The sequence below is a fragment of the Mirounga leonina genome, unplaced genomic scaffold (assembly GCF_011800145.1).
Source record: "Mirounga leonina isolate KUSES-001 unplaced genomic scaffold, KU_Mleo_1.0 Mir_151, whole genome shotgun sequence".
Classification (NCBI taxonomy): Eukaryota; Metazoa; Chordata; class Mammalia; order Carnivora; family Phocidae; genus Mirounga; species Mirounga leonina.
Genome location: NW_023270377.1, coordinates 20311080 through 20326716, shown reverse-complemented (window position 1 = coordinate 20326716; position 15637 = coordinate 20311080). Strand labels below are relative to the sequence as shown.

Here is a 15637-nt window from a genome sequence, read left to right as displayed (position 1 = left end):
CCAAGCACAGCCAGACCATGAGGCTCTTATTACAGAAAGGCCATTAGAACCCAGCCCAGAGAAGCTAGCATTGAGAGTAATTGCTGGAGAGGAGTAAACCCACCGCTCCCCTCTCTGCACCCTGCCCACACTTTAATCCACCCAGCTCTCTGAGGAAAGCTATCCTGGGTCTTAAAACATAGCAGGGCAATTTGAAAAGCAATGAGAGGGCGAGAGGATTAGGCCAAGTGGAAAGGAATATGTTTCTAATGAGGAGAATGAGGTAGATCTTGTATTGCTGTACTTTGGCACACACTTTCCCTGGGAGAATTCCTCCTTCTCAGCCCAACTTGTCCACTCAAAGATTAGCTTCTCTGGCAATCTTTGTCCTGTTTTCTCAGGCTTCACTAGTCACCCTTCCTGTGTGGTCCTTCAGCACCTTGGATGCAATCCTGGTTCGAGGAACCCATCATGTTGTCTTGGGGTTGCTTCTCACACTAGATTCTGAGCTCCCCATCCTGCCTCCTCATTCCCAGGGCCTGGCACCCAGTTGTGCTGAGTCAATGGTCACACTGATCCTTTTGCTGCCATCAGACCAAGTAGACCAGGAAGGAAATGGACAACAGGACATTTTCATCTTTGAATCATGACCCTTAGGGATGGAAGATCCCTTAAGAGGTCATCAAATGTATTCCCTTCATTGAGCAAGATTAATGAAGTACCTGGTGAGACATCCTCACGTTCTGTCTTTGACTCAGGTCCCCAGCATTATTGTGCCCAAAGCTATCTCATCCACCCTCAGTTAGCTCCACCTCCCCTTTTGTGAAACCTATTTAATAACTGTCTTTTTATAGCAAAAATATGTCCTACCTTTTTATTATGTACAATTTCAACCACATATAAAAGTAGAGAAAAATATATAAAATATATATAATTATAAAATATATAAGTACACATAAAATATAATGTAATAAAACATTTTTTAAGTAGATAAAATAGTACAATAAACCCATCACCCAATTTCAGCACTTTTAAACACATGATCAGTCTTGTATCATCTACAGTCACTGGATTGTTTGGAAGGAAATTCTAGCTAGCATGTCAAATAAACACTTTTTTACTTCCTTTACATTCACAGGGAAGATGAAAATTAATTTAAATCATGAAGAACCTCTATGTGTTTTTTGGGGGGGGAGGAAGAACCTTTGAAATCGTATCATATACTCCTCCAAAGCCCCAAACTGATTTTTTTTTCTAGCAAACACTTAATGGGTGTCCAAAGCAAGAAACAAGGCGACAAGTATTATGTAAAACATCAGTACTGATTTTGCAAAGACTAGACTCTCCAGGCTCTGTCTGGAACAAAGGTGTGCAAAAGGCTGGAGCAGTGAAAGGACCAACACCCTCAAATGCTTTTTTCTTCTGAATTCAATAGTCGTATTCCCTGTGCACACCCCCCCCCACTCCCTTACCCCTTCAGCATTCTCGCTCACTCCCACAAACATGCACCCACCAGGAGAGGACACCTTTGCACTCTCACGGACACTAGCCCTCATTCACGGGCAGCTGCCTGGTTTGGACAGCTGTTTCCTAAACATGTTGGAGAATTCAGAGCCCCAGTACTAGAAAGCTTTTCTTTCTCAAGTAGCACATTGTTCCATGGAGGCTTAATTCTGCGGCTCCCAAAGGGATTGCCACAGGATGTATCAAAATAGACAACACACACTCACTCAATGTGCCAAAGCACTCCTTTTGGGGTGTCAGGTTAAAAACTGTTAAAGTACCACTGCATAATGGCCAATGCTATTTCTGCTGATGATTATTAACTCTGTTTATATGCCTAAGATCCCATATTGGGAAAACTTTATTGCCCACTCAAAACTTTCACTCCTCAGGTGTCATCTTGTCCATCTCAAAGCACTTAGCACACAGCACTTATACCCTGGGAAATGTGCGAGGCATGTTTATCATCCTCCTTGGATAGAGGTGGAAGGAGCACCCAGACAGAGAGTTCATGTTTATGGGGAGCCCCTTCATGCACTGCAGTAGATGTTGTCTACTCAAATTCTTGCAATGATGCTATGAAGTATTTTTTTTAAAGATTTTATTTATTTATTTGACAGAGAAAGAGACAGCGAGAGAGGGAATACAAGCAGCGGGGGTGGGAGAGGGAGAAGGAGGCTTCCTGCTGAGCAGGGAGCCCGATGCAGGGCTCGATCCCAGGATGCTGGGATCATGACCTGAGCTGAAGGCAGAAGCTTAACGACTGAGCCACCCAGGCACCCCTATGAAGTATTTTTTATTTGCTCCATGGTACAGACAAAAGACACTTAAGTTCAAAGGATTTAAATGATTTGGCCAAAGCCCACAGCTAGGAAGTTCTAGAGCCCAAGTTCTAAATGAGGTTTTTAAACCATCAAAATCATGGCCTTTTCTCTGTACTAGTAATTCCCAATTTTTCCATGTAGAAGTAACTACACCCATTGAAATTATTTTTATTTTTTAACTTTTAATTTTGCAGTAATCTCAGATTCATTTAAAAACTTGTAAAAATGGCACAAAGAGTTCCCATTGACCCTTCAGCCAACTTCCCCAAAGGTTAACATCTTTTTTTTTTTAAAGATTTTATTTATTTATTTGACAGAGAGAGACACAGCGAGAGAGGGAACACAAGCAGTGGGAGTGGGAGAGGGAGAAGCAGGCTCCCCTCAGAGCAGGGAGCCCGATGCGGGACTCGATCCCAGGACCCTGGGATCATGACCTGAGCTGAAGGCAGTCGCTTAACCAGCTGAACCACCCAGGCGCCCCCCAAAGGTTAACATCTTACAGACCAGTGACCAAAACCAGGAGCTTAACGTTGATACGATACTGTTAACTAGTTTACACACCTTATTCAAGTGTCACCAACTGTCCCACTAATGTCCTTTACTCGGTGCAGAATTCAATTCAGATCACTCATTGTATGTAGTTGTCATATCTTCTTAGACTCCTCTAATCTGGGACATTTCCCTCATTGTTCTTCATTTTCTGTGGCCTTGACACTTTTGGAAGGTACTGGCTAGTTGTTCTGTAGAATGTCCCTTGATTTAGCTCCCTTTTAATGTGTCACTTTCACAAACACTCAAGTGACTTGACTAGTACTTTGAGTATTTGTTGATTGAGAATATACTTACTGACAAGATGCTACACTAAAGTGAGGGATGCTTTTGACTTTGTTCATCACAGTGGCTTTCATACACATTAAAAAAAAAAGTATGTATATCTGTGTGATAATTTTCACTTAGTCTACCAGCAGTGCTTGGGTATATTTAGTTTCATCTAACCTGATGATGTCTTGGCAGTGCCTCCTGAGATCAGCAGTCACAGTCACACACACACCAAGGCAGAAATTCTCAAAGAAAATTTGAAGAAGTGAGTAAGGTCAGATAACAACATTAAGAGCTAATGTTTATTGGACATCTGCAAATTTATCCTTATGTTTGCATTCCACACTATGCCAAGAGTTTTGCATGTGTTCTATCATTTGAACCTCACAGCAGCCTCTGAGACAGATACTATTATTATCATTCCCATTCTGTAGTAGAGAAAAATGAAGATTCTGGGTCTGTAAATGATTTTCCCAATATCATAGCACTGCAACACTGGGATTTGAAAGCAGTTCTGCTCGGCTATGTAGGACCCATGTTCTTATCCACTGTGCTAACTTTCTGCAGAAGCATCTTTGATTCTTCGCTTCCATTGTTCTTATGCCTGGAACAGTCTTCATTGTCCTATTTTCCAGATTCTTCCCTTGATTTGGTCTTTAAGGTCGAGTTCTAAGTTCATTCTTCTAGGGAGACTGCTGTTGGTGGAGGGAGTTGGTATGCCGGCCCCAGGTGCTGCTCCTCCACATGATATGGCATGAAGAGGATAGCAGAACTAGAAGGGGCTTGGATATTTCTGAGGACAACCTCCTCCTTTTATAACTGAGGAGATAGTAACAAAACCACTGGTATTTACTGAGTGCTCACTGTGGGTCAAGCAGTTTCTACATGCTCAATATGTGTTCTCTCATTTACCTTTCTCACAACCCTAAGAGAGAGGTACTAATACTGTTGAGGGAGAGACATCTAGAGCTCACCATACCTGAGTTTCCTCTCTTCCCAGGCACCGAGGAGGATGACACTCTCCATCCCTACTGCTATTAGGTAGAGCCATTCTAGATTCAGCCAATGAGCTGTAGGTAAAAGCAATGTGTCATTTGTGAGCTGATGCATGTCATTGTGGGTACTCAGTGAGCTATGGGACAGCAAGCTGTGTACTTTCTGTTGCCTTGCCTTGGAACTCTGGGGCTTCCCCAGTGAGGCCCCTGATTTGACTTTGCTCAAGAATACTCTCTGAACATAATTCAGGGTGAATTAGCCGGGGAAATTAACATTAGCTGGGCAACAGACAAACCTCCAAGTCTCAGCATCTTAATATAATCAAGGTTTGCATCTCCCTCGTGTTACAGCCCTGTGTTGGTTAGCTTTTTCCATCTTGCAGCTATCCTGTTTGAAACTGATAGCTCTCAGATCACTGAGGCAGGGAAAGAGAGAGATGCAAGAGGTATCACTTCCTGTCTCTCCCCTGAGTGACACATGTTACTTCCTTCTTAGTCACATGGTCCTGTGTCTTCTCTCCACCTCCAGTGCCCACCCGCCTGTTGCTTGTATGTCCTCAGGTCTGGGGGAGGCATCTCTTCTTCCCCACTTTGGTTGCCTCTCCAAACTGTTGCCTAATAACACAGTCTTCCTGAATCACCTGCATTAGAACTGTCAAAGCCAGTGGTTGAAAATGCAGATTTCAGGGCACTACCCCGGGGCCATGGCCTGGGACTCAGCATTTCCCCCGCCGGAGGCACTTCTTGGTATCCACAAACATTTCAGAACTATTATAAAGTATGCGGCTCAGGTCAATGTCACCCAAATTTCAGTCACGTACACTTTCAAGGTATGCATGTACTATCTATACTATTATTTACTTGATACTTAACATTTTTCTTAAAATGTCTTACATTTTTACTTCAATAAATGTATTTCTAAAGGAGACTTTTGTCACTACCATAAATAAAAAAACTGATGTCATTTACCAAAGTAGGAATAGACAAGCTGTGTCTAGATGATAGAATATTATTCAGTGCTAAAAAGAAATGCGCTATCGAGGTACAGAAAGACACAGAGGAACTGTAAGTGCATATTACCAGTGAAAGAAGCTAGTCTGAAAAGGCTACATACTGCATGATTCCAACTATATGACATTCTGGCAGAGGCCAGGCTGTATTGCCAGGAGTTAGGGGGTGGGAGCAAAAGGATAAATGGTGGAGCACAGGGAACTTTTTAAGCCATGAAACAATAATAATACCATATATGATAGACACATGCCATTATCCATTTGTCAAAACCCTTCAAACATATAACACCAAGAGTGAACCCCAATGTAAACTATGGACTTTGGGTGATAATGATGTGTCAGTGTTGGTTCATCCATTGTAACAAATCACTACTCTGGTGCAGGATGAGGTTGGGGTGGAGGGTTGGCGACAAGTGAGTATATGAGAACTCTGTACTTTCACTCCAGTTTTGCTTTAAACCTAAACCTGCTTTAAAAAATAATCTATTAATAAAAGAATAGATACATACAACTGCAAATAAAACAAGACTAACAAATTATAGCTAGATATTACTGGATGTCCAAAGACTCTGAGCCTGATGCCTTCTCTTTGTTTACAAAGGAAATTGACAAGTGTTAAAAAGGTGTTAAAGACATATTATCACTCCAGTGAGATTTTCCCCTAGACATAATCATAAGGCATGAGAACAAACTGAAAAGAGAACAGCGTTCCTCACTTGATGATCAACATTATTTAACATGGTGTCTGTCTGCGGTATCCATCTCATCCCAGGCTTTCAAGAAACACAAGTCTAGGGATGACCCTGAATGCAAACACCTTGCTGTCACACGTTGGGCAATCATTTCTTCTGCCACTCCCCCTATGTGCTCCTCTGTGTGCATAGCCTGCTCCTGGCCTCTAGGGACTCAGAATCTAGGAAAGTGTCTTTCTGCACAGTTCCTGCCAAGAAGAGAGTGCTGCTTAATAAAGATCTGTCAGGAACATAGTGGTGATGGAGATACATAAAGACAACTATGTTGGGGGTGAGAGACCTGGGCAGGAGAGCAGGGAGGTTGAACTGAATCAGGCAATACAGAGGCAGAAAGTCAGCTAAACAGACACACTGGATCTGAATGCGCACCTCTGATGTCAGGCACAAAAACAGCTGGGGTTTACTGTGGTCAAAGCACAGCCTTACTTAGAGCACCTGATTTTTTAAGGCTGTAGTAACAGAGAGTAGTAGGAAAGGCAGCAGCATGATCTGGGAACCCTACTCCAGGTCTCTGAGTCACATTGACAGAATGGGGGTAATTATCACTCCCATTTAATGAACAGCTTGCTGTGTGCCTAGAACTTTAATACAGCATGTCCACCACTTATGGTAAGTGTTCAAGCGGAATATTTTATTCTTGTTTTGTAGACAATGAAATCAAGGTCTAGGGAGATTAAGTAACTTGCCCAAGGTCACCCAGCTGAGAAGGGCCCAAATTGGGATTTAAATCCATGTCTTTCTGACTTCAAAGCCTGTGTTCCTCCCATCATTCAGCAAGAGAACAAGAACAGCTCTGCTCCTGGCCAAGTGGACTCAAGCCAGGACAACAATCACTATGATTGCTAGGATAGGAATCATCACTATTTGTTATTATAGAATCTGAAAAGGAGGTTGGATGGGGCGGAGGGGGGTCTCAAGGGAGCATCCATATCCCTCTTGCTTGGCATTTTAATTTGTATACTGACACACATATGTGCACATGTACACACACACAAATACGCCATCTACCAACCAGGGACCACAGATAGCACTACGAGTCTGGAATGAACATGTGCCAAGAAGGAGACCAAGGGATCCACAAATTTTGAGCCCCTACTGTGTGCAGAGTCATATGCTCGCCACTAGGGTGGCTTCAGAGGCTTCTTTTGGAGAAACTGATGTTGATTGACTTCAACCACATCCAAAGGGACCTTTCCATAAAGAAGGAGACTAATTTGATCTGTCCCCCTCAACATCTCTGAACAGGACCCCTGAAGAAATCCTCACACGGGCAACGAACTAGACCCGAGACTGGGGCTTGAATCATGGAGTTCGACAGAGCCTCCATTTGTGGATCCTCTTTTTTGCTGATAGTTTGCATTTACCTAGAACTCAAGTTGTAACTAAATCAGTTTTGCCTATTTTGTTATGAGGCAGTCAGTCCCACGTGCACCCCATTTTTACTTTTAACACACGCAGAGGGAGGTATCAAATGTGTACTCTATGCAATACGCACGCATAGACTCTATCTTACATATGATACATCTCGGTAGGGAGATGGTGTGCAGCTCAGGCCACACAGCATTCACTTGCCAGCTCCTTTACATCCGGGCTCACTTCCAACTTGGCTTCCTTCCCAGCAAACAAGAAGCAGCTCGCTCATTCCCACACTCCTTCGAGTAGCCCCTCCCCCCTCAACCTGCTCCCCCTCCCCCAACTTACAGGCCACAGCTGGGCTTCTCCAACACACCAGCTGGAAAAGAGGAGAGCGGTGGTGGAGGGGAGGAGAGAGAGAATCCTAGTATCTGGCCTTTCTCCTCCCAGGCTCTTTAGAAATCCGTATTTTACTCCTGCCCTACCAGCTTTATTAAGTACTTCTCTATATGGGGGGTTCAGCTAGAAGCCACACCCAATAAATTAGCCAGCCCACCACAACCAGACGCAGGCTGACAAGTGAGGAAGGATGACTCCAAAGTGAACACTGTGTAGAGGATCTACAGACAATCGAGGTGAGAATCACTCCACAACTGTCAAGACAGAAGGTGCCTCTCTTCCTCCAATCCTTAATTCTGTCAAAGTGAGACAGGTGCACTCGATGTTTTATTCCTGTGCATGTGTGTGCATGTATGTGTGTGTAAAAAATAGATGGCTAAATCTGGAAAGTAGCCAAGGACCTGATGGTGGAGGTTGAACATCCTTACATCACTTCCCAATAAAGAATGAGAGCACAGGGTCCTTGCAGCTTTCCGTTTAAACAGGACCAGGACTGACCAAAGTAGAAATGGATAAACCACAGTGGAAAACCCAAGAGGGGAACATGACAACACCTGCTCATGACTCTGGGTGGGGGGGTAACTGGGCTTCCCCTTTTCTGGGACGTTCTGCATCCTGAGGTCCACAATAGTATCTGTTGCTTATTGTTCATGACATGCTGCTTTCCTACTTTCGTATGTGCCCGGTGTAAATTGATGATTGAGAACAACTTAGGATTTCTGTGAACACAGGACAGAGATTATTCTTTGTGATTTCTGCTGAAGGCACATTTGTACATGCCATCTATTGCACACACTAAAATTAGATGCTGGGATGAGATGACCCCTTGAATTGAAAAGGGATGCAAGTTCATCTCTTTACACTTAGATTAAAAATGTCTCTGGACCCTCAAGCAATATCCTTGTAATGAACCCCAACTTTCAAGCTCAGAAAGGATCTTGAGAGTCATTAGCTCCAGTCACCCGTTTGAGCCCCCTTTCTAAGGCAGACTATACTATCTTGGGACAGCTTTGATAGAAATTTCTTTCTACTATCAAAACCAAAGTTGGCCAAAGTACTGCCCTTTGTGATCCCACAGAACAGGTCTGCCCCTTCTGCACAGCACATTTTCAGCAGTTGATGCCGGCAAGTGTTTTTCTTCCTTATAGTCTCTTCTCCCCAGCCCCCTACCTGTGGAGCTGTCCACTGGATGAGCTCTAGAGGATCATTCATTCAACAAAAACTTACAGAGTATGAAACAGGTGCCAGGCACCACATTGGGAGCTGATGACCCAATGATGAGCAAACACACACAAGTTGCTGCTTCTAGGGATCTTATAACCCCTTTGCATACCTTCCTTAGACCCAGACAAGAGGGTCCCTTGCTGAAGAAGGCTCCACTCTGGCCCTGCTTCACCTGTACCCTTCCCATAGGAAATCTGTGAGGTCTAGGAGCTATGCCTCTCTTCTAGAACATGCTCTGATTACCTGGGACCCCAGAATTCCTGTGTATTGAGACATGAGCCTGCTCTCAGAACATTCAAGGTTTCTCTTCCTTGGGCTCAAAGGAAGAGGGGCAAGGGACAACTGTTTAGGCGTTGTATGGACAGAGCTTGAGCAAGCCAGCTGGAATGTCCACGTGTGTGTGTGACAAAGGCTCATCCTGCTGTCAGATGTAGCCAGCAGTGGAAAGAAAATCAAAGTGGCTTGTAGACTAAGGGCTGGATACCCCCATATGGCTAGCACAGAATTCTAAGGAATCCAATAATTCTAAATTCAAACCTGTCTTCCAGGTTGTTTTGACATTTTATTTGCCAGGATAGGAGGATAAAATTCATTTTATTTAACAGTTATCTGGATTTATTACTTTTAGGTATTTTGGCTTATGGTATGTGAGCCTCTATCTATACTTTTGTTCTAGAGTCCATAAATGTTAGAGATGGGTCCATTCTTCGTGGAGACTGATATTAATTAAATGATCATACACACACACACACACACACAAATGTAAAATTGAACCATAGTGCTAAGAAAAATAATACACTGTATGGGTCTCTCCTAAAATGCTCTACTTGATCTCCATTCCCAGGGTTCTGATTGCATCTTGGGATCTCCAGGTTTTCCCGAGCACTGCAAAGCTCTTCTCTTACTCTCCCAGGACCCAAAACACTGACTAAAATATTTCACACTACTCTTGCCCCTTCTGAACGTGGAGCTCCATGGAAGCAAACACCAGGAAGAATAAGGGAGGTAAACCAAGCCTGCTCATCTCTTCCAAATTCATTTCCTCTTTTCCATTTGGTCCAAAACAGGTGCCCCCCCACCACCACCACTGCCATGGTGGATTTCATTCTTGAACCCATCTCTAGGTGCTCCACAGCTGACCCTGCCTAGGAGATGGTTTCACCTCTTTGTCGAGGTGTCCATGTGTCTCACAGCTCTTCTGCTTCCAGCTGTCTAAACTCAGCCTACATCCATTGCTTCTCACTTGGTCTTCAGCACCAACAGAGAAGCCTTCTCTGACTAATTGGGGAAAAGGTAGCACATTCCCCCCACTTGTCTCTCTGAAAAGGCACCCCACACACTAGCTGCTTTTAAGCACACATCTCTTTCTTGTATCCAATATTACTATAATTCACCTGGGGCCCACTGTTTGTGAGTTCTTGATCTCTATCAGTCTCTCTGATGTCTGGGTTAGATTGTGAAACTCCCAGAGGGCAGGGCCACATCAGCCCTGTGTCTCCAGACTCTGCTCGGCAGAGCAGCAGGCCTAGGGAGGCACTTACTTAATAAAGACCTTTGATGATGGAAACAGGGGAGCCGCACTCTGCGCCTAGAGGATTGTGAGTGCACAAGAAGCAATCTACTACCACCACCAGACCACAATCACAGCAGTCCTGCCAGGGACTAGACTGGGAGCTGGGGCCCACTGTTCCTTTTAAATGAGGCAGAGGGAGCACTGTCTTGCCCTCTGAGATAATAACAGCAAAACACTGTGACAGCATGGCTCTAACTGTGTTGACTGATCTGTTGCTCAGAATGACCATCAGTTGGGGTCTATCATTATTATCCCTGTCTTACAAAGGAAGAACCTGAAGCACGGAGGGGCATGCTACTTGTCCAGGCCTCGAACTGGGGCCATCTGGTTTCAGAGACCTCAGCTTACCCACTGTGGTCCATCGAAGTGAACCAGTGCAGCTTCAGCCAGAAATAGAGGGTCAAGAGCTGCCAACTGGGCTCTTGTCCCACACTTCCATGGATCCTTGATCCCTGTCCAACCTGGATGAATGGCTGAGAGGAGGGGAGTGGCTACTCAGTCAGCTTTCCAGCATGGAGCCAAGTTGGCTCTCCAAGCATTTATTCACACACCATCCACCTGCCTTCTCCTGTCCTCTCTTCTGTTTCTCAAACATGCTAAGCTTGTTCACACTTAGGTCTTTGAACCTGCTATTTCCTCCACCTGGAATGCTTTTCCCCCAGGCCAATGTATCAGGGGGTCCTTCTCATCACGTAGGGGACGGCTCAGATGGCACATTCTTGGGAAGGCTGTCCCTGATCACTTTTTCTAATGTAGTTGCATCTTTCCCAAAACCTCCCTTTCATTCTTGTCTAACTCATTATCCTGTTTGACTTTCATCATGGTCCTCAATACCATCTGAAATCGCTTTATTTATCTACTAATTGACTGGTCTGTTTCTGCATCTCTACTAGAAATGTCAGCTTCAGGACAGCAGAGGTCTCACCCGTTTTGTTCACTCCTGGATACTCAGTGCCTGGAACAGCATCTGACACACTGTAGGTGCCCAGAAAACATTTTTAAAGTAAACGCATGCATGAATGAATGAATGTAAAGACCATTACAGATGTGCAAACCTGGAACTAGTTGGACCCTCCAGTGGCCCCTTACCACATAGAAGCCCTTGTCAGGAAGAGATCAGATCTTCATTTGGGGCAGTCTTTTAGCCCCTGGAGCAGCAGGCAAATGACTAGGGAGCTGTTTGATTCCTTTGTTTGGGCAAAGAAAAGACCAAGACATTCAGCTGCTGAGATTGCAGACTGTTCTCCCTTCAGAGCCACATGTGCAGGATTGCTGGACAGCTGGCTCCCTGAACAGAAAATAGGATACTGATATCTCAGCTCTTCACTTTCTGTCTTTCTGTCTCTCTGTCTCTTCCTACTCTAGAGGGTTTCCCCATCTCCCCTTTGTCGCCCTTCCTCACTGAAATCCTGTGAAGAAAATTGAGTAAAAAGAGGGAAAAATATGTTCATATCCAACACATGCTTCTCTTATCACTACTATAGCACAATCTCATTAAAATCTCCTGGCTCCTGCACGAATAATACAAACCCCCAAATAGAATCATCATATGCAGGGAGTGCTTGACTTAATCCAGTCTTAATGCCAACACGATGCCCCTATTCCTTCCACATAATAATAGAGCCCATTCCTTTATTGGTGTTAGCTTTTTTATTCAGTGCTTTATTTATGACACACCATAAAAATAATGAACAAGAAATAAAAGCTCCTAACCTCCGCCCAGACCCCATATCACATGTGGGTATTTCACAATATTCCTACTGATCCTTTTCTTCTTCTTTTCAACAAAGTACTGCTTTTTCATGATCAAAATACCTGCCATTATATTTTAATCCCTTTCAAGATGTTTTCAGGCTTATTATCTACTGAATCCTCCCAACACACTTATAAGGAAAAAAAGGAGGACAGAAAAAGGTGCCTCTAAACCACAGAAGTTGGAAAAGGGGCCCAGAGGCATAAAGTGATTTGAAGAAGTTCACACAGTGAAATACCATCCAGAACAGGCTCCAAGTCCTGCTGTTTTCTAGAGACAAGGGTGTTTCTGCCAGAAGCCACACTCCCAGCAGCCCCTGTGACATGCAGACCTAAGCCAACCCATATGGGAAAAAAAAAAGCTTAAGAAATTTGGAAGCTAAGTAATTCTTTCTTTTGGAAAAGATGAGGCTCCTGATTAGGGCAAAAGGCTGACCAGGAGCATCCCAAAATGAGGCCTCACTCTTGCTCTCAGCCAAGCCATCCCACCTTGTGCCCATGAATGGAAGTGGAGACAAGGTCTGGAAAAAGGCACTGAGCAGGTGCCCTGGACTGCCTCACCTAACAAGAGTCCTCAACTCTGGGCAGGACTTCATTTGGGACTTCAGTAAGCCTAGTCATAAGAAGGAGGAACCCAGCCCTTAGCCCCTCAGAAACATTTATGCACACTGAGATCTATGTCACCTCCTCTCATAATGCCCAGGCTGTGGCCCTGGTTATCATCTGTCCCTGAAGCATGTTGCCCATTCAGAGCAAAGATAAAATGAATGAAAATATCAGCTAAGCCTGTCTCTCACAAAGCAAGCCTTCAGCAAGAGCCAGAGCCCCCTCAGGATCACTGGCATGGCATCTACTGCTCTCCCACTTGTTCAGGAAGCATCCAGAAGTCTTCCTTCCACTTCTGGGAAGCTACTGAAAAAGTAGCTGATGCGACCACAGAACCCTGACCAAGGTGCAATTTAACGTTCCTTCTCCAGCATCACTAACTAGATCAGATTTTTCAGATGAGACTTTTCTATCTGGGATTCTGTGGGAAGTGTTGCCATAATTCATGACTCTTGGGGAATGTCCACATACTATCTCCAGCTTCTAGCAGACACTAGATTGGAAGTGGAGCTGAAAGGGCTGGGGTGAGTCTATCTGTGAAAATCTGAATGAACAGGGAAGGGAGGACCTTCAAACTTAGGAAGACTGGTCCATGATTGTACTTGGCAACCCCTGTCCTGGATGGGGACGGTTTAAGGGATATTCTAAGTTGATGTGCTTCAGGCCTGAGAAGGGGAGTACATATGACAAGATTCCTTACTTCCTTCTCCATATCTCTTAAACTCACTCTCAACCCACTTACCTATTTGCTTTCAACCTAGGAAAAAAAACATAAGTCTTCCAAGAAGTGTCTTAGCAAACTGTAGAGTCTTCTTGGACCTAGAATCTCTCCCCATTTCTTCCTTGCTGACTAAAACATACTGCTGAGGATGTCAGTGTAATATGGTAGGGGGTAGTTCAAAGTAAGAGAATAGGGTCAGGCCTGTTGTGTTTCAGTCTATGAGAATAGGGAAAGAGGAGACAATCTCTGCACATTTCCCTCCAAAGAGGGAAGATGTTTGAATCTGCGACTGAAGATGGGCTGGGGGAAATGTCAGTAACAACAAATCAGATAAAAAGGTATCTTGGCTTCAAGCATGAATGTACCACCAAGTTCCTTCATTTTATCACTTCTGACTTCTGAATCTTCTCTTCTGTGGATGCTTATGGAATTTCTGGATGGAATTGAAGACACTAGCATTGGAAGGAAAATTCAAAAACTGGGGTACAACTGAGTCACCAAACAGGCTCTACCAGACACCTTTTGGGCAAACTTAACCACAAGAAACATCATTGAGGAGCCCTTAAAACGTATATTCCTCACATTAGAGACAGCACTATGGTTCCCCAGGGCAACCAGGGGAGTAGTAATGTGCAAGACCTAGAGACACCATAAGGCAGCAGGAAAAGGGAAAAAGGGTCTCACCTGTTCCGGCCCCTGGAAGCAGATGCGGCAGAGCGGGGTCCTCATGCCACTGTCCAGGCTGCTGCCCAGTGAGTAGCAATCCTCAGCCTTCCCCTTACAGAAGTCATCTGAGGAGGCACTGCTGAGCAGCGAGGTGGGTGGCTCGGTGGCTGGGCCACCCCAGTCATCTTCCACAGAAGAAGGTGGCAAAGGTGGTGGAGGTGGCAGAGGAGTGGTCTCCCTGCCCACCCCTTCTCGAGTCCCCCTCCAGCCTGCCCACCCCCCGGCACCCAGAGCCGGAAGGGTGTTGTTGTTGGCCGCCAAACTGGGGGGCTGGGGGTCGCCGTGCATGGGCAGGGGCGCTGGAGGGGGGCGCCGCAGTAGGAAAACCTTCAGGTCATTGAAGAGCATGCGGCAGCGGCACTTGAGGAGACCCTGGTGGCGCAACATCTGGGGAGCCGGGGCACACGATCCACAGCGGTACCAGGCACAGCAACAACAGAAGCACCACCACCACCCGAGCAGCCCGCTCAAGGGCATCAGCATGTGCCCAGGGGAAGCAGGGAGCCCAGGAGGGGCAGCTGGAGTCTTTTCAAAGGAAGATAGGAGAATGGTTTTGGGGGGGTCCCCAGCAGAGCTGTGTTACGGGGGGAATCTGCTTTCTTGCTGCCTCCTCTTACACCCCCTCAAAGTAGCAAATCAATTGCCCCCAGGACAGAGAACTGTGAGTCACTGGTTCTGAACTCTCCCTGGAAAGACTGACAACAACAAAAAGGGTTTTCTTGCCCCCGCCCCCCACACCAACCTTAGCTTTGCTCAGAGTGTCTCCTTTTTTGCCTTTGACTTGGGGGTATGGCAGGGGAAGGGGGATAAAAAAAAATGTTGAGGAAGGGCTCTTTGGGCCTTGAGATCAAGGTCTAGTTGTCAGAAAGTTTCCCAAGAGAAGATATTTTCAGTTCTTCTCAAATTCCTAGGCAGTGGGAAATCTCTTTTCTTTTGTATAAAAGGGTGGGGACGATTATAAATCAAATTTGGAGTGGACTGAGCTGCACTTAGGGCAAAACAGCTCAGTGAAAAATTGAGTACTGTATGTGCAGAGAGAAAAGATAGTTTTCCTCAGGAAGCTGGAGATTGGTTGTGGGGTGTGGGGGGTACGGTGGGGAGGAGAGGATGTTGGGAGAAGTTTTAATTCTCCTGGGCGGAAAACTGGGGCAATTAATCCCCAGAAGCACCAGAGTTGTTTTTAAGAGAGCGGTTGGGGGGTGGGGCGTGAGTAGGGATTGCAGGTGAAATTGGGCAAGGGGCTTGTGCTTTGCCTCTGCAGCCAAAAGGCTGCACGGAAGAGGGTAAAGCCAGTTAAGGAGAACAGAAGTGGGAGAATAATGGACTGAGGAAGGGCAAAGAAAGGGGGAAAAAAGAAAAGATCCTTTAACCCTTGCAGAGCCGCTTCCTTCCTGAGCATTA

At 45.2% G+C, this 15637-nt stretch overlaps 1 protein-coding gene across 1 annotated transcript in view; it reads right to left on the bottom strand.

Moving 5' to 3' along the window:
- MARCHF4 (membrane associated ring-CH-type finger 4) overlaps nucleotides 1–14719 on the bottom strand; it is a 105670-nt gene extending 90951 nt beyond the window's left edge. The window contains exon 1 of the mRNA XM_035006600.1: nucleotides 14195–14719. Coding sequence (XP_034862491.1) covers nucleotides 14195–14719 — 525 coding nt within the window. The remainder of the gene's footprint in view (nucleotides 1–14194) is intronic.
- Nucleotides 14720–15637: the final 918 nt, after the last annotated feature.